At 43.1% G+C, this 25,598-nt stretch overlaps 1 protein-coding gene across 3 annotated transcripts in view; it reads right to left on the bottom strand.

Moving 5' to 3' along the window:
• The window catches only part of NTN4 (netrin 4), a 97,722-nt gene extending 72,684 nt beyond the window's left edge, over positions 1 to 25,038 (bottom strand). The window contains exons 1-2 of one of the 3 annotated variants that reach the window (XM_073327494.2): positions 24,217 to 25,038; positions 18,378 to 18,907 (exon numbers count right to left, since the gene is read on the bottom strand). In XM_073327494.2, coding sequence (XP_073183595.2) covers positions 18,378 to 18,907; positions 24,217 to 24,340 — 654 coding nt within the window. In that variant the 5' untranslated portion in view covers positions 24,341 to 25,038. The remainder of the gene's footprint in view (positions 1 to 18,377; positions 18,908 to 24,216) is intronic. The other 2 variants (XM_073327493.2, XM_078851109.1) reach the window with 2 other exon arrangements.
• Between the last annotated feature and the right edge of the window lie 560 nt (positions 25,039 to 25,598).

Here is a 25,598-nt window from a genome sequence, read left to right as displayed (position 1 = left end):
TTTGTTCATCTTGCTCTTAAAACTAATTAAGTTGTTTGCCCCCCATGACTCCTATTGTGAGGCTGTTCTAGAACTTCACCCCGCTGATGATTAGAAAATTTCTTCTAAATTTCCAGCCTGCATTTGTTCATGGCCAACTTATATACATTAGTTCTTACCTTCCTTGGTATTTACCCACTAATATGGAGGGCAGTCCTATCCCCTCTCAGCTGTCCTTTTGCTGGACTAAACAAGCAAACCTCTTTCCTCTCCATTCTCCTGATCATCCTAGTAGCTCTTCTCTTTGCCTGTTCCAGTTTAAATTAATCTTTCTTGATCATGGGTGACAAGAATTGCAGACTTCTCTGCCCTGGCAAAATCAGGGACTGACATATCTCCCCAATCACAAAATATACACTTTGGTCACTATGTAGCTGGGGTAAGGTATTTACCTAGGAGCAAGCCTATGATAGTCTCCATTGGGATTGTTAAAGGAAGTGGACATCCTGACATCTTCTGTAAACAGCATGACTTCCAAGTTCTGCTGCATCACCCTGTCCCCAGGAGCCAGACTTCCACTGTAGTAATAATACATAGTAATGGATACATATGTAGAGCACCTTTCATCCAAGCATCACACAACGCTTGACAAGTATTAATTTGTTATCCTTCACAGCACACCTGTGAATTATAGATGATCATTCCCTTTTTCACAGATGGGTACATTGATTCACAGAAGTTTAGTGACTTGCCCAAATCAAGGAATAGAACCCAGGCATCCTCACTGTCAGTCTCCTGTTCTGACCATAGACCAAAATGGCTCTTAGAAAGCAGCCAAATGATTTCCTCCAGCATAGTTCTATTCTGTTTTACACAGGTTTTTATATTACTCTCAGCACCACGGTATCAGAGGTGAAGCGTTTCATTGTGGGAGGGTTTGGATATTTTTTTAAAAGGTACATACTGGCTAACTGTTTACATTAGAGAAGGCAGGTTGAAGAAGTACACCTTGCCCTTGGAGCAGATTGTGGTGAGATTTGTGATGGTCCTTAGCTCCTGGGAGAGTTTGTTCCAGTCTCAGACCGGCCCCTGAGAACTCTGTTTCCTGCACAGACAAGCTTCACCCTTATGGCTGAAAGCTCCATGGGGCCTACCCATGGTTGTCATCTTAGAACATTAGGCAAACTTTAGATATGCTGGGCCCAGGTCACTGAGTGCTTTGAAGATAAGGGCCAAGATCTTGCCCTTGACTCAACAGCATCTCTCAACAGTTTTATTTTACATTGGTTTAGTTCTTTCCTGTCAAACCATTTTTGTCTTAGCAAAAATTTAACCTAATGAATTTCTGCTCTCATTAATAATGCTGATAATAATAAAATACTTATAACATTTCCCACTCAGCAATTAACTTTTCTTTGCAAGTACCAAAGGTTTATCTAACTTGGTACATCCACCTGAACTTTAAATGCAACTAAAAGAGAAACTTATGCAATGTACATCATGGGTAAAAAAAAAAAATGTTGGCAGAAGCTGTAAATGATTAACAAGATGTGTGAGGTTTAGAGAGCTTAAAGTGGGCAGGTATTGCTCATAGAGTCCTCCTCTAATACAGGATTTATTTGCCGGCCTGTCAGATAAAGTGGACTCTACAGGAGAGATGCTTCTCTTTTTCCAGTGAAAAGTATTAATATTACCTGTGTTTGCACACTCACATTGCGCACCTCAGCATTATTAATGAGAGATCGGACACCATGGGGAAAAAAATCAGAAGACTGATTAATCATACAGATTGCACTTTTTGAGAAATCACTAAGCTCACTGTGGACCATAAATGTAGCCTCATGGAAAGCACTAGATCTCTGCAGGCACCCCTATTTACGGCACAGCAGAATTCCTATTGCATGACCAAAGGCAGTTCGTTGAAATCTGTCAATGAGACACCATAGAGATGACACATTTTGTGGTCTTTATGATAGGTGGCTGCTTAATCCAATGACAAAGACGACCATTCACACAACTCCCACCAATCCCTTCTGTAACCTTTATAACACAGAGATAAAAATAGGCAAACAAACCATAATTCCTGCCTCACAATTTAAATGTTAAACAATTTTAACAAAAATCAGATGCAAATTCCATAAATTTGAAATAAGTCATCTTTCCGGTGGCTTTAGAAGATTCATCACAGTATTCTATTTATTTAGTTTGTGTGTTTGAATTTGTTTGTTTTCATAGTTTTAAGGAACTAACATATCTCAACTTTGTAAATAAATATCTAGGGTAACAGATGCTCTGTATCATAAATAACATATTTGCAGAGCTGTCCAGGGCTGTAGGTGGTCAGCAATGGGTCAATCAGGAGCTGTCACAACAAGGTGAGTTAATAAGCAGAAATAATATATGCAACTCATACTAAGGACCACCCCATATGCCGTTTATGAAACTCAAAGTACTTTCAGCCTCAAAGACGATAACATTTATGGGTCAGATCTTGAAAATCCTTACACATGCACACAAACAAACAGGGATTTGCCTGAGGAACGCATGAGTAAAAGCTACACAAAATCCTCAAGGTTTCCCTAGAAATCTCTGTAACCTGGTAATAATAGGTGACTTCTTCTTCATCCCTTCCTTTCAAGATCACGCTGGTTTTTTGGTACAATCTCAGTATAGCACAGTGCTACATCATGCTAGTCTTCATTCAAATGCTACGTATATAAATGAGAGACAAGGTGAGTTAGGTAATATCTTTTATTGGACCAACTTCTGCTGGTGAGAGAGACAAGCTTTCAAGGTTACAAAGAGCTCTTCTTCAGGTCTGATCATCTTCAGGACTGAGTCCTGAAGAAGAGCTCTGTATGCTTGAAAGCCTCTCTCTCTCTCTTTCTCTCTCTCTCGGCAACAGAAGTTGGTCCAATAAAATATTACCTCACCCACCTTGTCTCTCTAATAGACTGGGACTGACACAGCTACAACACTGCACATATGAATAACATTCACACCACAGAAATATCAGTTCAGTACAGATAGCTCAAAACTATTGGATTTCTTCACCTCAGATTAAGTTTTGTTGCTCCTTGAACAAAGAGTTTGTTCCCAAAATGGCTTAGTTTGCTTAATCAAGAATTTCCTACAAGACACTATTACAATAAATAAATAAATAAATAAAAATGCTTGATCTTTTTATTGTAACTGTCGTGAGACTAAATCAAACACATATAGATACACTTAGGTTTAGTTTCCTGTCTTGCAAATCCCTTTAGATATATAGCATCATCAGATATGCACCAATTAAGGCAAAGTTTTAATTTCAGTTAGTCTTTTAATCCAGAGTCTTCTTTTCAAAAGTTACAATTTTCAAGGCTGCACTGTATGGCATAGGAAAAAGAACAGACACAGAAGAACCCCTTTGGTCTCCTGGCAAGAAAAATGATATTTAAATATTCTTCCCTCAGGCAGCTTTCTCTTCCCTCCCTGCCCTCCCCCAGTAAGATTTATGTTCTCAAGTTTGGCCTGCCTGCGGTACCTGTTTAGTGTATGTGAGATCAACTAAGCTTGGAGCTTCATCCCAAGAATGAGACTGATAGAGAGCTGCACTTGCTTGTTCAGAGACAGTGCCATTAAAAAAAACTGGCTCGCTCCCCAGAACCACAGAATAACCTCCGAGCATGACACACAACTTCACAAGCCTGCGAGATAGGGTGTTCAGTTAGAGAGGTTCAGTGAGAACACCTGCAAGGGGACCAGGGGATCAAGGGAATTCCTTTGCAACCCAAGAGTAATACATTTTCCCAAAATATTTTTAATATGCTAGTCCGTATAATATGCAGTGTTGGTGTAGCCATGTTGGTTCCAGGATATTAGCGAGACAAGGTGGGTGAGGGAATATCTTTTATTGGTGAGAGAGACAAGCTTTCGAGCTTACCCAGAGCTCTTCTTCAGGTCTGGGAAATATCATATAGAATGTCAATGCATATAATTGGAAGTTTTGTGACTATAATTTGCAGGATTAAAGCAAGTCTGAGAATCATCCAGTTGATGGTGTGTGACATCTAATATAGGAAAGGAAAAAATGTTAAATGCAAATGAAAGGATAAAAATGAAAATGTATTAAAGAAGTGGGATGCCACCATCTTCCAACCTGCTGACATAGGTGGTGACATGGGATGTGGAACACTGGGAGTTTTGCACATAGTTTGGTGGCAGGATATGGTCCTACTTCAGCCCACTGGTGGTCTTGTTGGGAAGCAGCAGTAAAATCTGGGTTATCATCTCACTAGATCTTACAAAGTGGGAGCCCTCCAAGTTAAATTAGTGTGCTGTCAAAATCTGAATAGGCAAATCAGTCTTCCCTGTGTGGTAATACTGGACCATTGGCGCACAACATTGCAAGAGATGCTAGCTATGAGATGAGATGTAAAACCAAGGGCCTGACTTCTTGTAGAAAATTCCAAGCCACTTGTCAGTGGTAGTCCCGGGATCAGGGCTTGTTTCAGCTGGATACAATGTTCTTCGCTTCCTGTTCTACGCTGGGTAAGTGTGGCTGAACACAGTCACACATTTACCATGTTCCATCCCAGAGGTGGCTGCATTTCAACAGCTGGTAAAGTGAAGGGCCAAACTCCAAGAGCCATAAACCTGGGTGCATGCCAGAAAACCCAGGGATAGAATAGGACAAAAAGACCATGCTGCAGGCCAGTACAACAGAAGTTGCAGAGGGTCGCTCCTGGGGAAGATCAGGTGCATTTAGCCAGTGGCCTAGGTAGGGAGCAGTGTAGTCATACTGCCCCGGGCAGAGCTTGGAAGGTGACTGTGACTCCCCGAGGCCTAATCCCTATCTGAGGAGCCCCTTGCAAAGGTGCACTGGGCAGGATGCACTGTTCTTTAGATGGTGCAGCTTGCTCTCCACAAGTGAGGCATAGTCCAGCCTCTTCCCCTGGGCACCCCTGGAGGTATAACAAAGGAGCATGGGCTCCAAGGTCGCTGAGGGCAGTATAGGCCCTGTCGCCACCTGGCCCGAAGTACTTGTCTGTCAATAGCATCCAAGGCACTTCACACAGAGAAAACAAATACACCATTAAACAGGCTCAATGTCTTCCTCCCCCTCATCGCTTTCCTAGAAAATCATTATGTCCGTCCCTGTCTTTTCTAAATGAATTAAGTACCTGCACCCTCTATTGGTCTCTCTGGTATAATGTAACACTGTTGTGCTGTGCCTAGCCCCCAGCTACTTTTTACCTAGTCAGGACTACCCTGTAAATAGACCTGCTCCAGCACCATGGGGAATTCTGTCATTGACTCAAGTGGGTGCTGTGTCCAGTCCTGTAATGTCACCTCTGTGTAGTGCATGAAGTGCCTTTGTTCCAAAGATGGAAGATCAGGAAGAGTGAGTTTAAATTCTTCTGTGAAATACCAGCATACACTGGGGACATTTGAAAACACGTTTCCTTTCATACATGTTAACATTCGCTGTGGTCTTCTGGGTTTGTCCAGCTGCCAAGGGAAACTCAAGCAAATGGGGCCAACAGAAATGTTAGTAGTGATGAGCAAACCTCTCATGGTTTGAAGGCCACACCTGTTTCAAGGCCACATCCACCTCTCCTCTGCACAGCTCATTTTAGTCCGGCAAGTTACTGAATCCAAATTCGCCATGCCCTAGGGGCCTGTGTGTCCCAAAGCACATGAGATTTGGATTTAATTAAGAAGGGATATGATGGGTTCTTAGGCAAACTTTCCAAAGCCTAAAAGAAGGTACGAGTTTGGGTTAAGAGATGGGCAAATATTTTTGAGGTAAGAGTGGGATGTTTACGTAATCCAAACATGATCCCATTGAGCATTCTGGACTCCCACTGGTGCCAATGGGAGTTAAAAGTGACCAGTGCCTTGCAGCGTCAAGCCCTTGGGTAAATGGACACCATTTATTTTTGTTCTCTGCTCTAATCAGAGTTAGTTCCAGGAACAATCTGTAGGAGCTGGTATATAAATCCATGAGGAATGAAGACCGGCTGGATGCAATAATGCTACAAGGGAAATCATCTGAAGGCTAATCTGTCACAGCAGATATATAATATTAATCAACCATTCAAAGACACAAACACACACCAGTAAAATGTGCATATGTGATGCTTCAAAAGATGCTAGTGCGTCAATATTTGTTGCCGAAGAGTCTCTCTAACAGCACACAGTGACAATGAGTAATATTCTCAAAGTGATTTATTAGCACCCCCATGAATTCATGAACAATTATATACAAGTTATTAACTTATTAAAATACTGTAGTGGGAACTCAGCTACATTGAGGCCTTTTATCTTAATGCTGAGCTCTGGACTAGGATAAGTTTAAGATGAGAACCATAATTAAGAAGTATTAATATGACCCTGTATGGGGGGCGCGAGAGGAGTGGATGGGAGGGGGAGAAAAAGACTTTCATGTGCACTAGAGATGGTTTTTCAATCTGAACATGCAACTGAAAGATTTTATGGCTGAGTCTTTGGGGAAATACATTTTAATTTGTATTTGACTATCTCTGACTGCGGCATCCAGTTCCAATCTCCATCAATGTAACCGAGCAGTAGCTTGACTTAAGGCAGTAAAGTTATTCTGGATTTGCAACACACTAGCATGATTTAGATCAGAACCTGGCTCCTTATACTAATCTTATTACAAGTATAACGTATGGTCAAACTTGAACACTTTACCAAGGCCACATTTCCCACTCCCATGAAAAAAGACCATTGGATTGGAGGTCAGCAACTCTGCAGAGATTTCCCTCCACACACAGAGTTTAACCAAATTGTTCCAGGCTGGGGACAGAGATTGTCCTCTGCACCCACCATGGAATTGGCCAGAGGTTTGATCCATCAAACTGGCAGATCTCTGGGATCTGATGGAAGCCCAAACAGTTGTGCAGGGCTCCTCCTCTCTTCTTGCTCCCTGGTAGCACAGGTCTGATGGAACAATGGTTGTAGAGTCCCAAAAATTCCCCTTACAGAGGAGGAGAATCTGGCCTTCAGTTTCTATTCATGCAAAACTTCCAGAAGAGTACAAGGGCTGCAACTGAAACAAGTTCCTGCACAGGGTACACAAGAAGAGAGAGGATCTGTGGACTCTGTGCAGGAGCTGGCCACCACTTACCTCTTCGTATTTCCATTCTTTTCTCCTTAAGAAGGAGTTAAAACACTTTCCTTGGCTCACTAGAGCATACACTGTTTTATCTTGCCCGTGAAATACTTCCTCTTTATTTGAGACCAGACTGAAGTGGGAAAATAGAAACACACGCTACCAAATTGAAGGCCAGATTTTGTTCTCACTTAGAATCCAATTTCGGAAAGGACTTAAGTGCATGCTTAAGTCCACCCCTATTCAGCAAAGTACTTAAATGTGCACTTAAAGTTAAGCATGTGTTCATGTGCATTGCTGAATCAGGACCTTACATTGCAATGATTCCACACTCACCCTATTGACTTCACTGGCGTTAAGATGATCTAGAGTGATATAAGTGAGATCAGAATATGCCCTCTGCCCTCATTAGATTATGATTCATTATAATTTTACAGATCAATAAAAAGTCTTATTTATTTCAGCAATCATATTTAACATGAAGAGCTAATCAGTGACAGTCTCCATAATTATCATGCTTTCACAGTTGAGTGCTACTGCTTTTCTCCCCCACACCACCCTCCTCAGCTTGTGAAATCAGTGAGTTCCAAATCAGTGCAATTATGCCAACTTGGTTCAAAAAACTCCATTTACTATCATTTTTGTGAGACTTTATTCTTAGAGATTTTGAATATTTCTACTGAAAGGCCTATATTTCATAAACAAGAAAAAGGTCTCATTTACTGCAGGATGGAACCAAAATGAAGAAAATGCAATACTTGCTTAATTTCATGCCTAACCAACAGGTCCCTTTAAACTAACTAATATATGTTTCTTGCATGAAAAGGTTAGTCAGTAACCAGGAGAAAGGGGACAGCTTTTTCTTGTCAACACTCAATAAAAGGCGGCTGTATGGTAAGTTATATTGAAGAATAATGGATCAGTCCACATGGGATTTTTATTCCTTTGTACTCACATGTTCTTTGGGGGCTGTGATTAAGTATAAACAACTCTTCAGAATCAGCAGATAGTTTTTCAAGCTGAAGCAAAATAGAGCAATCGGACATTATGCAAAGCCCATGAAAATATGTTGCAAGCAAGCAATTAAACCGCAAAATGCAAGCTGCATCATGACAACAATGAAGTGCCTAATAATGACTCTCTACAAGAAACTGAATTTACTGTCAGTTTGATTCCACCCCTTGAGATGCAATATATTTCTATGAAGATTCAGTCAACATTTATTCAAACATTAATGTTCCTAAATTTAATATTTTAAGAATGGTTAACTTTTAATTGTGCAGTCCTATTTATAATGCATCAGTGCATCCTTTGTGTATATTTTGGAGTATTCTGTTGTATAAACTGTGATCGCTAGACATACATTAATTAATTGACAGAAAGATGTTAACATTATTCAGGCTGCTGTCCATTGTTATGGAAATCTGTTTCATCATTACCACATTAACATAATCTACATTGTATTAAGCTCCAAATGTTCTTCTCTCAGTCCTGGTCTACACACACACACACACAGGGTGGGGGGGGGCGTCGACATAAGATACGCAACTTCAGCTACGCAAATAGCATAGCTGAAGTTGGTGTATCTTAGGTCGATTTACCTGGCCATGAGGATGGTGGCAAGTCAACCCCCATCAACTCCGCTTCCACCTCTTGCGAGCTGGAGTTCCGGAGTCAACGGGGAATGCATTCGGGGATTGATTTATTGCGTCTAGACAAGACTCGATAAATCGATCCCCGATAGATCGATCACTACCTGCCGATCCAGCAGGTAGTAAAGACCTGCCCTTAGTAGACTGTACTTCAAGGTCCTGATTCTCCTCCCTCTTACAGTGGTGCATATCAGGAGCCAATGAAGTTACCCCAGGGTAAAGCAAGCAGAGAAGTGAGAGAGAGAGGACTGTCAGAGTTTCCAGGCAGCTGCACCTGTATTTGCCTTTGTGGTTCAAGGGCACCAAATTTAGGCTTCTGGCTCTCAGCTATCACCACTCTTGGGTGGAGACCCACATCTCTCTCCCTCCTGACCACGGGTTTTAAGACTGCACAGCTCCCTCTCTTACTCTGTGATATTCAGTTTGTCCAGATCATTTTGAAATTTAATGCCATCCTCCAAAGCACTTGCAACCCCTCCCAGCCTGGTATCGTCCGCAAACTTTATAAGTGTACTCTCGATGCCATTATCTAAATCATTGATGAAGATATTGAACAGAACCTGACCCAGAACCGATCCCTGCAGGACCCCACTTGTTATGCCCTTCCAGCATGACTGTGAACCACTGATAACTACTCTCTGGGAACGATTTTCCAACCAGTTATGCACCCACCTTATAGTAGGCTCCATCTAGGTCGCATTTCCCTAGTTTGTTTATGATAAGGTCATGCGAGACAGTATCAAAAGCCTTACTAAAGTCAAGATATACCATATCTACCACTTCCCCCCTATCTACAAGGCTTGTTACCCTGTCAACGAAAGCTATCAGGCTGGTTTGACACGATTTGTTCTTGACAAATCCATGCCAACTGTTATTTATCACCTTATTATCTTCTAGGTGTTTGCAAATTGATTGCTTAATTATTTGCTCCATTATCTTTCTGGGTACAGAAGTTAAGCTGACTGGTCTGTAATTCCCAGGGTTTTCCTTATTTCCCTTTTTATAGATGGGCACTATATTTGAGGACTTCCTCTTTGATTTGTCACCATGCACATCTATAGTGGTATAGAAATAAATAATAATAATATTGTGTGCTTCTATTTTCACCAACAGTGTACCCTTTGCAGTCCCTCCGCTCCAGACTACTTCTGTCAAAATGCCTAGACTATGCTTTCTGACCCAAGAACTCACCCTGTGATGCCTTTCCAGGGCTCCTGTCATAGAAGGTCTGCAGATCATCATCTCTGCACTGGGTGGAATTAGAATTAGGGTTGAGATCTTCTCCCCCTTGCTCTCCCTCAGCTCAGGGTTTTTCAGGTGTGAGCTTGTATGTCCAGGCCTTCTAGAAAGTAGCCTTGCTTTACAGTAACTGTATTGCAGAACACTTCAGTTTATCACAGTCTACATGTGCAAATAGGAGTAAACTACATAGTTTACAATAAATCACACAAGGTCAGACTGTGCCCAGCTCCTTTGCAAAGGAGTTTGTGAGCAAGAAGCTTCCCAATTTATTACTCCAAATAGGGACAGAGCACAAATAAAGTCTTTTTTTGGTTATATGAGTGTAAGGACTGCACAAGACCAGTGTCAGCTACCCAAACTGAGATGGGGAGGAGACAGAGCCTGTGCCCCATCACTTTCTACACTGGCCACATGCTGTACTTTCTTAAGGAGTGAAGCAGTGGCTGTGCTCACGGAACTTCAAGAGCCAATGCACTCACTTCTTTGAGTTGCACTGGACCTGATTCTTCATTGCTTGCACCTTGTTTTGTCAGTTACACCCACTCTGGGGAGAAAAGGAATAGGAGACTGGTACCTGGACAGAGCAGGGAGCAAACTGGAGAGGAAGAGCTGAGGCTGGAGGGGAGGAGGGAGAATCTATGAAGAATCTCCAAGGGTAGGGATCTGACTTTCTGCTGCCTTGCACCTTTGGGAGTCATTTGCACCTGTGCAAAATGGGCGTGAAATGCTCCCACCAGTGTGAGCAGAGAATTCTGATTTGGTGGTGTTTCATATACATTGTGCACAGGTGTAAATGGCAGTGAATATAAAACATTCCCAAACTAAAATTCTCCACTCAAAACAGCAGTAACATTTTACATTACAGCTGGATAAAAATATACCAGTTCTTTTCACGGGAAATTAAAAAATTTGTTTCCCCATTTCCTCTGAAATTTCCTGCAGAAGTGTTTTGGTTTCTTAATAAAAAATAAATAAATCTAAACCTGATAAATATTTGGTTTCCAAAAAACATTTTTATTATAATTTTCCATCTTTTGTTTAAAATATTTGGTTTAAAAAAAACTCCAAAAGATTTTACCAAAAATTTCAGTTTTTCATGAAAAACAAACAAAAAAATTATCAAAAATGAAAATTCTATGACAGTTTTCGATGGAAAGCCGTTTACCTCTGCTTCTCAATGAAAAAACGTTCATCAGCTTTATTTTACCTCCACTTTGCCCTCTCCTTCTCCAGTCTCATCTCTTATTCTCCAGCTTGTTCCCTAGTGTCCCACCCTTGTCTCTCCAGAGTGGATGTAATTAAATTGACAAGATGCAAAGTAGTGGAGAATTAGATCCAGTGATTTTGTAATTGCCAGAATAGAAAGTAAGCAAGAGGAGGAGAGACACAGAGGAAGAGAACAATTACAAGGCTTAGAATGAGATCAGCGGAGGATGCAATTGTAGAAATGAAATGAGCAAGCTGCAAAATCAGGGAGATTAGGGACTGGTGGCAAGGCTGACAGGCTGCAGTGGTTGGGGTCTAGGCACCAGCTCTAGGCACCAGCAAACCAAGCATGTGCTTGGGGTGGCACTTTTCAAGGGGCAGCACTCTGGGCCTTTTTTTTTTTTGGCGCTTGGGACAGCAAAAAACCTAGCGCCGGCCCTGGCTGGGGTGTATTACAATACAGGGCTGGAAGTGTTTGTGTTCCTCTCTGGAAGACAAGTAGACATAGAATCATAGAATCATAGAATATCAGGGTTGGAAGGGACCCCTGAAGGTCATCTAGTCCAACCCCCTGCTCGAAGCAGGACCAATTACCAGTTAAATCATCCCAGCCAGGGCTTTGTCAAGCCTGACCTTAAAAACCTCTAAGGAAGGAGATTCTACCACCTCCCTAGGTAACGCATTCCAGTGTTTCACCACCCTCTTAGTGAAAAAGTTTTTCCTAATATCCAATCTAAACCTCCCCCACTGCAACTTGAGACCATTACTCCTCGTTCTGTCATCTGCTACCATTGAGAACAGTCTAGAGCCATCCTCTTTGGAACCCCCTTTCAGGTAGTTGAAAGCAGCTATCAAATCCCCCCTCATTCTTCTCTTCTGCAGGCTAAACAATCCCAGCTCCCTCAGCCTCTCCTCATAAGTCATGTGTTCCAGACCCCTAATCATTTTTGTTGCCCTTTGCTGGACTCTCTCCAATTTATCCACATCCTTCTTGTAGTGTGGGACCCAAAACTGGACACAGTACTCCAGATGAGGCCTCACCAATGTCGAATAGAGGGGAACGATCACGTCCCTCGATCTGCTCGCTATGCCCCTACTTATACATCCCAAAATGCCATTGGCCTTCTTGGCAACAAGGGCACACTGCTGACTCATATCCAGCTTCTCGTCCACTGTCACCCCTAGGTCCTTTTCCGCAGAACTGCTGCCTAGCCATTCGGTCCCTAGTCTGTAGCGGTGCATTGGATTCTTCCATCCTAAGTGCAGGACCCTGAACTTATCCTTATTGAACCTCATCAGATTTCTTTTGGCCCAATCCTCCAATTTGTCTAGGTCCTTCTGTATCCTATCCCTCCCCTCCAGCATATCTACCACTCCTCCCAGTTTAGTATCATCCGCAAATTTGCTGAGAGTGCAATCCACACCATCCTCCAGATCATTGATGAAGATATTGAACAAAACCGGCCCCAGGACCGACCCCTGGGGCACTCCACTTGACACCGGCTGCCAACTAGACATGGAGCCATTGATCACTACCCATTGAGCCCAACAATCTAGCCAGCTTTCTACCCACCTTATAGTGCATTCATCCAGCCCATACTTCTTTAACTTGTTGACAAGAATACTGTGGGAGACCGTATCAAAAGCTTTGCTAAAGTCAAGAAACATCTGAGGATCCCAAGACTTACCCAGCAGGGTTGGAACAAGAATGAAGCTTCATCCATTACCCAGCCTTCTTTTCTTAGTAAAGTCCTGTTACTTTTTCAACATCCCTGTGCTCAGCTCCCAGTCCCAGTGCCAGAAAGGGAAACACAAAGCTGCTCTATTAAAGAAAAAAGATGAAAAGCAGCTCCCAGGGCCAATTCAATATCTCTTATTTCTCCATAAATGTTGAGCTTTGTGCCTTAAAAATGAACCTATGGACTTGGCATTTTGCCTCTTGTGGTGTCATAAATCTCTTTTGAGAATCAGCATCAAGGTAAAGATGCAAATAAGGGAGGTTTTCTGACATAAGAATCAGGATAGGCCTGTTACTAGCCCAGTTTTTATTCATAGAGCCCTGTCTTTTAAAAAAATCTGTATTTCCCAATTAATTGCTTGATTCTCCTTAAAAAGAAACGTTCAATGAGTGTGCAAAGGTTTGAGTTGCTAAAGCCATCGCTGGCATATACTCAGGACATTGACTTGGAATAGGCTTTCACCTGTATAAAAAGTATAGAGTAAAAACAAATCCTTTATTTACGTAGCATGGAAGTGCACAGAATCTTCAGTTAAATTGTAAGCTCCTCAGGGCAGGGCCCATCTGCTAATCCATTTGAGCCAGGCCTGATCCTGATTTTCCTCTCTATCTAGCCTCTCACTGACCCCTCCCCCGTACTGCTTACCTGGTTCTGTTTTCTGAATCTAGGGTTGAAAAGCTTGTTGATTTTACCACCTTCAGGCAAGCTCTTCTTACACAGTATCACAAATCCCTGTTTCTTCTAGGTACTCAAGGCTAGATCCACAAAGAGAACTTAGGCTTGGTATTGGCATGACCAATTTTAGGCACCCTGATGCCCATTGAAATCTTCAGCTCTAAATTAGGTGTGTAGGCTCCTTCTACAATGATGGGAACTGGAGAGTTAGCACCTAAGAACGGGAGTCACAAAAGCCAGCACATTGAGCAGGAAGCCATCTAAGCTACCCAGTAGGAAATGCCAAGAAGTGGGGGGGGGTCTTAAGTTTCACCTGTCAAAGGGAGTTAGGTTGGGAGTCACCTATCTGGGGACTCCACTTGAGATTCACAGCCAAGAACCCTCTCCTGGAGTTAGACACCTAAGCCTTTCTCATTGAAAATGAGATGATGGTACACCCCCCTCTAATTCAATATCCCACAGGTTAGAGCCCCGATCTCAGATGTGGGAGATCCCACATTCTAATCCTTACTCTGCCTGAAGTGGGGCAGTGACTTGAACACTGGTCTTGCACCTCCTACAGAAGTGCCCTAACCACTTGTTTAGCCTGAGGAGGAGCACCCAAGCTGTCCTGCGGAAGTTGTTCCATTTTAGGCGTTGAGCCAGTGAAAACATCCGAATGCCTATGGCCTAGTTGTTACACACTCATCTGGAAGACCCAGGTTCCAATCTCTGCTCTACATCAGGCCTCAGGATATGAGTGGCCACACCCAGAATCAAAGGCCACTTTTAACCATTTGGCCCCAAGTAACTTGTCCAAGGTCACATCTGTCAGTGATAAAGTCACAAACAGAACCCAGGTACTTTGACTTCCATTCCCTTTCTTTTTACCTTTAGACCACACTGCTTTTACACAGGCACACAGCCTGTGTTTTTGTACCTTGACTTTTATATATGATACTGAAACTTTTTCAAGTGGTGCTCCAAGGGGCTTGTGCGCAGTTGGCTGTCATGCTATACAGTAGTTGCCTTATATTAAAGAGACCTGTTAGCAGTTCAGAGTTTACACTGATGTTTTAAAGAATACTGGCCCAACTTAGCTGCAATTAAATAATACCCTTTCAAGCTAGATATTTTAAGATGGCTGCATATTTGAAACTACCGTTTCAACTGAAACTGTTTCCATATGTCTGAAATTAGGTGCTACGATTAGTGGGAGTCAGCAGTGCATAATTCAAAACAGCACACAAAACTCTGGTATTGCTTTAGGTGAGATACACATTGCTATTGGCAGTTAGAAGTAATTGCTGGAATGTAGCACGCTGTAATAAATTAAATGTGATATATGCTAAGCATGCATGCTTGCCATCTGGTTGCCAGAGAGTTGCTGTTATTACTTTGCACGTAAATACAAGTGGTGTTTAAATGCAGGGAACTGAAGTGTGCCACATGCATAAACTCCCAAATGATTTAGGACTCCAGTCCCCTCGACTCAACATTTGTTTTAAAATATGAAATAATAAGACAATTTGGAATTGGAGGTCTCCTTTCTTTGCAATTATCACAAACTACAATAAAATGAAGCCAACATATTAGACACTGCAACAATAAGGCCATTCTGTGAATGGATTGCTTTGTAGCATGCTACCTGAAATACACGGAATAATACTGAATTCCTTCCCTTACCTAAGGTATTTGCTGATTTCTACATGTAGGGGTCTCAATCCTTAGAGCCCTGCAAATTTGCGGGTATCCACTTTATATCCGTAGATGTCCGTGGACCATATTTGAGGATGGATGTGGATCCAAATTTTATATTCAGAGCCCAGCAAACCTGCAGATATCCATGGACCATGTTTGCGGATCGCAGATCGGACACAGAAACAAATTTTGTGTCCACACAGGGGGCTATCAATCCCCTAGCTGCTGCACATGCAGAAATTCCACTCACACGCATGTAAACTGACTCGGCCTCTATTTGCACACCTCTATGTGGACACACTTTACTGGGATGACTTCAGTGGGAACTGTATACACACATAGTGGCTACAGAATCAACCTCAGATGAGCCAAATCCTGCCCTGGTTTACACTCTTTGCAAACCCACTGAAGTCAGTGCTGAATTTCTTCTCTCTGAGCATCACTTGTAGAAAGGCTCACCAGGAATCGTGTGAATGAGAAAACATAAATCACACTCTTCTGTGGTCAAACTAGAGAGGGAGTGGTCACCAATCCTGGTGTGGCTATCGTCATAGAGCTCAACATTACGTGGTAATGTGGCATTACATAACCATATGGAGATGGCACACAACTGGTGGAGATGCTGAGAGCCTCAGAAACTCCTCAGCCTGGCACCTCCTGCTACTTCTACTGCAGATTCCCTTGTTTAGTGAGTCCCAACCCCAGCATGAGGGGAAGCTCTCTCTCTGGTTTTACCAAAGGAGGGGGAGCAGGAAGCAGTTTTCCCTTGTGGTCCCCTTATTTTAACCCTTAATTGGATTAATAAAGTAAGTGCTAAGGACACCGGCCTCTTCAGTGAGCCTAGAGGCTTTCATTCCTTCAATGAAAAGAATGCACTTAAAAGTTTCTCTCCAGACCAGAACAGCTGCTGCCCTCCCTTGACTTTTTACATAGGAAGATGTATTTTAGTGAATAGACTTATGTATTCCTTTGGACAGGTACTCCTTATTCCTTTCTTAACCAAACCGGGGCCCAATCCTGGAGAAAGCTGACTCTGAATAACTCCAGTGTTGGCTGATATTGTTTGACTCTTCACGTGTATTGTTAATTTTTAACAGTGACAATCCTTATGACCGTTTAGCAAGGCAATTGCTTTCAGACTGTGGCTTGGATCCTCAGTTGGGGTAAACAGGCATAAGGAACACTGATATATGCCAGCTGAGGTTCTGGCCCTTTAAATTCAAATACTATCAAAGCCCTGCTATGGAGCTAACATATTCTTCTGTGAAGAAAACAAACAAAAAGTAAAAAAACTGTACAAAGAATCCTCCCTTTGAATGCAAAATTTGAGGGAAACTAAATCACAACTTAATTTATTCATATCTGATCCTTTCATTTAAAGGTCAGATTTTACACTGGGATATCTATATGTGATTTTCACTGAATTCAGTGAGAACCACATATGGCTATCTCAGAGCAAAATTCTCACTGAATTCAGTGTGAATTCCATGAACATATCCAAGAGTAGAAATTTGGCCCTAAATGTCTATGAACTGAATCATGAAACTGCTGGGATGAGGGTGGGAAACTGTGAGGATTCTGTATATCAACAGATGATTTACTGAGGCTCAGTCTACACCACAAAGCTTTGCCAGCACAGGTAAATTGGCTAGAAGTGGGGGGGGGGATCATACCGCTAACTCACATAGCTATGTTGGCAAAAACCCCAGTGTAGCTGCAACTATGCCGACATGAATGCTTCTGTTGGCATAACTAGTGTAATCAGGGAAGTGGTGTTATTATGCCAGCAGAGAAACTCCTTCTATTGTATACGCTGTGTCTACACTAGAGAGCTCTACTCGCATAACTTTACCAACAAAGCTTTTGTAGTGTAGACAAGCCTTATTTACTTGGAGATGTACAGTATACTGATCTCCCGCATGATGGCATGGGGAGCCTTACTTCAAAGAAAATAATCAACACTGTCTTACAGAATAAAACTGATCTTTCTTTTTGTTAATAGCTCACTCCATTCTCTATTTTATTCCAAAGGAAAATCAAAAATTTGATTTAACAAACAAAACACATCTGAAAAGCACTGTAAACTGATCATATAACTCTTGAAAGACCACTAGAGGGAGCAGATTTTACCAACAGTCCACTGAGGATATCTCACCACTAATGAAAGTGTAAACCCAGAGATAGCAACACAACAGATCTTAATTTCTGTATTAGGGTTTCATTAGAGGGAATCTCTCAGAAAACTAGTTGAATTATCAGTGTAAGCAACAAAGCAAAACAGTGCATTGGGCATATGTTCTTTATTTTCTGTTATTTGTAATGTATAAAAATAACCTCTTTTCAATACTGTCATTTTTCTTTTAGCAAATGTGATTTTTCCCTTCTACTTTTCTTTTGTTTACCTCTTTTTTTCATATTAGCGTCCATGCACATAGCATATATGAGGGAGTGGGGTTTCTTAATTAACTAGTATGTCCTTCTTCCACAGAATTACAGGAAAATTATAGGGTCAACGTTAGCAGTGGCTCTTTTTGGTTTATTTTACTTTAATTTGTTGGTGACAGTGGTAGTTATCTAACAGGGACATGGACACCATCAGTTGAAAAATAACCCCATTTCTGTCAAATTTTGACCTATTATTACAAGTAACATTTAAAATGACTAGAACTGAAAGAGAATGGAAAAAAATATTTTTCTCTGTTTTCTCCTTCCATTCCATTTGTTTACTTTCTGAAATTAACAATATCGTTGTGTGTTTGCCAGTTTCAACATTTTTCCAGTATAGTCAATTCACCTGTTGCTTGTGTGAGTCTTTCACAAAGCAACAGTGGAGAGAGAAACATTTTTAAAAGTAGGAAAATGTGATTGTAAAACCTCAGAGATTGGCAGAGGGGATCAGGGACAGGTGTAGTACTTGCAACTACTTTTAACTCATTTCTTGAAATTAACTAGATTTCAAGTTGACAGTGGCATTTTAAGATGAGAAATATAAATTCTGGAGTAAAGGTTATAAGGATTATAAGGAGCCTGAATTCAGGGCCAACATTACTTGACAGTATCCCTTTAACATGCCAGTGAACTTACCTCTCCCCCAGTGCAAGGAAATGGGCTTGAATATCTTGAAGTGCAAATTGCTCCTTTCTTTGTCACATCGTCCTCTAGACCAAAAGTTGCTGAACAGTTAGTGGCAAAATACTTGTAAGGCTTCCATGTTTTCCCAAAATCCTGGGATCGCTCCAGAACCATGGCTGCTGGCCTTGCTGACTTAAACACCATGATCATGTGAGTAAAGTAAAACTCAGCTTCCAAATCCAGCTGGATCCTCTCCTTGTGCACATCCTCAGCTGATTGCCACCATGTGCGAGGCAAACGGAAGGAAGAGTCGGCCATTGCAGAGGGTGGGTGAGCCAGATGGGTGTGAGCAGCATTACATTTGTCACACTTGGGCCGCTTGCATGTCAGGTCTGCATACTCACTGTATGAACAGTAAAACTCAGTGGAGTTGCGCCCACATGTGGTATCTGTCCACAATCTTCGTCCATGGGCTAGGTTTCCCATTCGAGGGTTGCACGCTTTTTCGCAATGGGACCCAACTCCGACAACACTGCTCAGTCCTAGGTGGAGGAAAGTACGTGTTAATCTAAAGCAATTTATCTTTAACGGCATTGCTCTCAGACAACTGCATTCAGTTTACCATGTGAAACAGCTCCCTGTGTAACCCTAACACAAGTGGAGCTAAATCCTGCACTGGCCAACACAGAGAACAAGGAGAGAAGCCCAGAGTCAGGAGCTGAAGGGAGCTGCTGTAGACTAGGGGTGCCCTCAGGATTACACCTGTTTCAGTGGCCCCTGCAAGCCAGAGAAAACCTGGAGCACAGGCCATCCCCAGCCATACTTCCTCCTGGTCCCAATATGTCCCCGGCTATTCCACTAGAGCCCCTTTGCCTCAGCCTCGCTCGCTCTCCCTTTGCAGTGGATGCTACGTTAAGCCCAGGGGCAGTAGATGCCCCCTAATGCTTAGTGTGGTAGATCAAGGAACGCTCAAGGGTTCCCTGGAAACCACATGCAGGAAAAAGTCCTATTGGGTAGTTTCTAGGGAACCTTGAGAGCTTTTTAGTTACCACAATAAGCATTATGGAGCACTCCCTGGTATCGCAGCCACCTCAGTGGGCAAAGGGAATATTCCCTTCTCTTGCTGCCCTGTGTTAGGGGAAACCAAGCTGCTTCATGAGCTATCCCAGAAAACCCTGAGGATTTAAAGTGGGGCAGTGACCCTGTCTGAATACCCACAAAGATATATTCGTATCTCAGTGTATGGCCATACAACCCCTCTCTTCAAGACTGCAGAAAGAGACCCATCCCATCACAGGACAGGGAGGAGGCCATGAAGAAAGCACTAAGTAGCATGGAGGTTAGCGTGACCAGACAGCAAATGTGAAAAATCGGGACAAGGGCTGGGGGTAATAGGCACCTATATAAGACAAAGCCCCAAATATCCGGACTGTCCCTATAAAATCAGGACATCTGGTCACCCTAGTGGAGGTTGGGTGGTGCTAGGGCTTACTGGGCAGATGAGGTAGCTGAGTTTTCGGTAGGAGACAGGGAGATGAGTTGTGGAGGGATATTCAAGCAAGGTGCTTCAGTATTCCTACTGAGCCTGGAGGTTGTTTGCACAGTAGGAACACTGAAGCATCCCCTCCCTAGGTGCTGAAGAGGTCAGGATTTAGTCAGTACACTGGTTCATATTTTGGAAGTTTGTCACTAATGGTGTGTAAAGAAAAAATTCCACTGTTGAAATGGTGCTGGCAAGTTGCCCTGCAATTTAGTCTATGTGGTTTTTGTTCAGGTTTGTCTAGAAGTCTTGTTGATTTAAAACTCATGCAATTACAGTGTCTACACAGAAAATAAAATCACCACAGGGGTTCAGTATGAAACCTTTAGCAAAGTTACAGTCATGGTTTAGTAATTTTTATTATAAACTTTCCACCTATTAATGAAGCTGGCAGTCAGTCAGGAACTAGATTGTATTTTATGACCCATAGCCATTTAACTTAAAAAAAATAAACAAAACAGCTCTGATGACTTGAAAATGGGCATGCCAAAACATCTGAGGTGCATAATGTGTTCTTTATCACTGGGCCAAACATACACAATAAGCTTTATGCACTAATGATTATGATTTCTTCTTGATCTTTTTGCTAAGTTCAAGTGTCATTTTGGTTTAATAGCCAATACATCCCTTTATCTGGGGGCTATTATTGTTATTCAGCTTTGGTATATAGTAGTTGCACTGGAGTTCTATCCTGCATTAGCAGCGGGGTAGACTTAACGATCTGATAGATTCCTCCCCCCCCCATTTCTAATACCAAGGATCTATGCAGGTTTTTTATACAGATTACTCAGAAAAGCTGTGGAACATTGTTTATAAAGCACTTACAAATGGGCAGACTGCATTGGCTAAAAATATCTTGGAAAGATTTTAATGATCAAAATACTCTGTGAAATAATGAATCCCCTACAGGGATAAGAAATTAAGTGCATTAAAAAGGACAGCTGCAGGCAATAACTAAAATAAGACAGTCTCATCTCAAATTTACAAAATACACTTATACCTATAACAGTGAATAAACACAACTGTAAAATTCACAGAACAACACTTATCCCTTATAGAGATCCTTTTCAAAGCACTGTCCAAACATAAACTAATCTACACAGCTCTCCTGAGAGGTAGGGAAGTATTTTACCATTGCGTTATCAGTTAGGTCTACCATGGGATGACTTAATTTATGTGTTGGCTGCTTTCTTGGATTCTTTAGCTACATTATTGTAGTGAAGTTACCTGTTAAACAAACAGGTGAATATTTACTGTAGTACCCTCCACCATTACATTTCAAATTACTACCTCTAATAGAAAGCACTTTTGTGACTAAATAAATAAGTCAGTTCTTAGTCAGGACTTCAATATGATTTTTAATTAATATCCATATTGATCAAGTACTATCTTTGTGCTCAGTATTGTATAGTATATAGAGGAAAACATGGACTAAAATCGTTGCCCTTCTAAAGTCAATGGGAATTTCAATGGAGCCAGGATTTCACCTAGAAGTTCTGCCCCAAGGAGCTTACAGTAACTGTTCAGAGGCAAATGCATTATATTTAAATTGACAAACGGATTAATGTAAATACAACACTTTCTGTAGTCCTTTGGTAGGCCTGTCTCTCCTGCAGAGGTCTGAGCTTGTCCATGACATGCTGAGCACACAACTCCCATTAAAGTCCATGGGATTTGAGGAAACTCAGAAGTGGTTAGCACCTGCTAGTATCAAAGCCTAACTTCTATGCTCCCAGGGGCTTTGAATCAGGCCCATAGTTTTCATTCCTCATTTGGGAGTGGATCCTTCTCCCACTGGAGTCAATGGGAACAGGTTCAAGCTGTTGGAATTCACAAGCCATTGCCTCTTACACTGGGGGAAAAAACAAAGCCTTTGAATAATAGGTTTTTTTCAAATGAAAAAAAAATTAGAAAGATCAATGCAGAGTGTTGCAATTTGTGAGATGTGACAGTTTTCTGGCTTAGTGCTGTTTACCACAAGAATGCAGCAAAATTGACAGATTGGAGCATAAAGATTTTCGCATTGTCAGCCACAAACTCACGTCAGCTCTTCGATTACCAGAAAGAGGTGCCTCTCCATACCCCTTAATGGTTATGCTTAACCCTATGCTATTTCACACCCTATATACTGTACATACCACTGAACAGCAATCTTTAGTAATGGACAAGAGCACACAAGGTACACCATGACTCACCTGTAAAATATCCAGGCCTATCATATGCTTCCTGTTTAAGCGTTTTTTCAGTTGACACACTTGCCTTGTAACATTTCACTTACACCCTTGCAATTGATTATATGATTTTTCTATAACAAGCTAATAATGAGGTTTGTTCAAAAAGAAAAATCAGCCCTCAGCTGGAAAACGCTCCAAGAAAACATTATATAAACAGTTTATATTAATATTAAATATTAATATTTGAACACAATATTAAAGCCTAATTGTGAAGTGTTTTGAGGTTCTTACAAGTGCAAAGTGGTTATTATACTAAATACATTTGGCAGGGGTGGGAAAGGGGTTTAAAGCTTTGGTTTATCTGTGTGCTAGTTTTGCCATCAGTACTGCAAAGATCATTACAAGCATGACTAAAAACTTTATTTACTACATTGTGAATTCTGCTCTCCTCATTCCCTTCCAATACTGAAGTAATGGTTTCCACACCACAAGGATAGTAACTGACACCGAGATTGTTAGAGCTACATTATCTTGTAGATCTTAGCTGGTAAGACTCAGAACAATCAGTAAGGAACAATCTCAGTGGTGCGATGTTGATACCAAGGAGCTTCTAAATAAATAAGCCAGCCCAAGGGAGTGAATGAAAGCTATCTTATCTTTATTTCAGGTAAAGGTGCTGTGAGCAACATGAGCGTAGGCACTGTGGGGTGTCAGCTCTAAGGGTCAGTAAAGTCCAGGCACGTTTATCTTATTTGAGATCTTTAGATTGCTTTTCTTGTGCATAAACTTGAAATAGCAGTTACTTCAGAAAGAATGCACGCGTCTGACTTTTCCCTCTGAGTCAGATGTGATAAAGGGATAGCACACAGAAATTACAGCTGGAAAACACTTATCAGAACACCCACTCCGTCACCTACCAGGGCAGCTACAGGGCACTGTTTGGTGCTTTGCCCAGTCTAATTTTGGCTGTCTCACATTGGGGAGCTTCCTATACTTTCAGTGTCAGGAAGCTTCTCTTGGTGTTCTGTTTAAATATTCCTTTTTTTCCCACTTTCATTCTTATTACCTCCTAGTTATATCCCTCTCCAAACTATTCCAGACAGTCACTATGTCCCCTTTAAGACGTTGCTTAGCCAGTCTGTACCTATTTAGCCCTTGAAAACTCCCCTTACAGCTGAGACTGAGGAGATGGACACAAGACGGCTGGTGTGCATCTGCAGTGTTGGATGGGAAGCAGTGTGACAAGCTGCCTCATGTGGAATTTAATTTGCATTCCTGAAAATAAATTCTGGCAAAACGAGAACGGACTTGGGAAATACATCCAATAGTATGTCCAGGAACTAGCGGGAAAGGAAGGTGAAAAAGGGGGAGAAAGGTGACTTGAACGTAGGACATTCTACCCCTTTCTGAGGAATCAATAAAAACCCAAACAAAAGAACCTGAGGTGTGAACGGACACTTCTCAGCAACACTGACTGTTCTTGACCATGGAAGAAGCACTTTTCCCCTTTACAGGTCATTCCAGCTGTAGCTAAAATAATCCAAGCTGGTTATTCTCTTTCCTGCTCAGGAAGCTCCTGTTCCCTGTAGCCCTACGCAGAAGCAGGGCTGAGTTTAAAAACGCTGCTTAATGGCATTAATCAGTACGCTACATTGTCATCTTTCCTTCTTGAACTCACTGCACCTTCCTGATGTCTTCCCTGGCTTTCCCAGTCCACTTGACTTTTCACACTCTCTTATGAGCTTGTTAAAGAGACGGTCACATTTTTAAAAAGCGAATGTTACATCTTTTACTTGAGAGGCTACGAAGGATCACTAGGATCCGAAACCTGCTCGGGAAAAGTCCAAGGGTGTCTGTTGATATACACGGTGGTGTACACATTGCAAGTAAAACCCTTCTTTGTTCGCTCTGAAAATGATAATCGGGCTACAAAGATAAACTTTGATCGTTAAGGGTAAATACTGCCCTTAACCATCGGTTTACATATATTTACTGCTGGAGAAGGAGGAAGATAGGGAATATGAAGCGATTTCATAGTCTGAAACTGTGCTTCCCAGCAGCTTCGGGCTTTATTCCTTCCTAGAGGCTAAGCAATGGGGAGAAGGTTTAGAAGGAATGAAAATACATCAAGACCCACCTGCAGCTACAGCAGAGCAGCCCAGAAGTACAATGAGCCAGACCCAGCTCTCCATGGCCAAACTCCTGGTCAAAGTGCATGAATCAAGGAGGAGGACCAGGAGCCTGGAATCTCTTCTGCACATGAAGACGGTTCTCCAGAGCAAATCCTTCCCGGCAGGTCATTCATTCGCCACTCACTGGCGTGCTAAGGGCAGGAGGGAGGCTCCAGCCCCCGAGTCTCCCCCGGGGAGTGACATCGCGGGACAGCTGATGGCTCCTCCAGCCCCCGGGGAGCCGCGTGCCTCGCTGAGAACATTTCACTTCCCCGCGGGGACCCGCCGGGCTCCTGCTGCTCCCGTGCAGGGCATGGCAAGCTGAACTCTCCGGACCTTTCACTTCCCGGCTGCCGCCGCCGCCTGCGGCTGCTTCCTCCCAAGGGGCACTTGCAGGAGGTGCATTTTATTGCATTGATCCCGATCTCTGTGCCTGTGGCTCCCGGGCCCCCTCCCTCGCTGGCTCTCCCCTCCGTTGACAGCCCCTGGCTCTGCAGCCTGTAGCCTCGCCGTGCTGCACAGGGAGCACGGAGCCAGCCAGCGCGAAGGGACTGGCTGCCGCTCCAGGGGGCTGGGGGCTGACACCGCCCCCAGCCACATCTCCTCCAGCGGCGCCCGCCGCGCACCCCGCCTCCCTGTGCCCCCAGGAGCAGCCTCCCTCAGGCCGGGGGCGAGCGGCTAGCTCCGACTGCCAGCTCTTGGCGGGAGCGTTCCGGGGAGCCCCGGGCTCGCCCGCCTCAGACCCGAGCGTGCCCAGGGGCCTCCCCAGTCAGATGGACAGGCCAGCAACCTTGGGGGGCGGGGAGGGGGCGCCCGGCCAGCCTCAGCCTCCAGCCTCCCCTCTGTCCCGCTCCGCCCCGCCCAGCTAGTCCTGTTCTCCCCCCTCCAGCCCAGCTAGTCCTGTTCTTCCCCTTGCCCCAGCTAGCCCTTCTCCCCTTCCCCCTCCAGCTCAGCTAGCCCCCTGCTCCCCGCCCAGCCCCGCTAGCCCTCCTGCCCTTCGCCCTTCCAGACATCCCCTCTGCCACCCATTATCCTTCCTCCCTCTCAGCCAATAGCTCTCCCAACCATCTGTCTCCAGCTCACTTATCCTTCCCACCCCCTTCCTTCCTTCAGCCATCGCTAGCTCCAGCCATTTTGCCCCAGCAATTTCCCTCTCCTATCCAGATCAGCCAGCCCCCTTCCCAGTCACCCCCTCTTGCTTCCCAGTCCCTATCCCTTGTCCCTCCCCCCAAAGCCCCAGCCCCACAGCTTAGCCATCCTTTAGTCCTACATCCCTTGTGTCAAATGGCCCATGAAGCAGAGACAACTCACTTTAGGCACCCACCTGAACACGGCTGGGGCCTATTTG

The sequence above is a fragment of the Lepidochelys kempii genome, chromosome 1, assembly GCF_965140285.1.
Source record: "Lepidochelys kempii isolate rLepKem1 chromosome 1, rLepKem1.hap1, whole genome shotgun sequence".
Lineage (NCBI taxonomy): Eukaryota > Metazoa > Chordata > Testudines > Cheloniidae > Lepidochelys > Lepidochelys kempii.
This window is presented reverse-complemented; position numbering and strand designations above follow the sequence as displayed.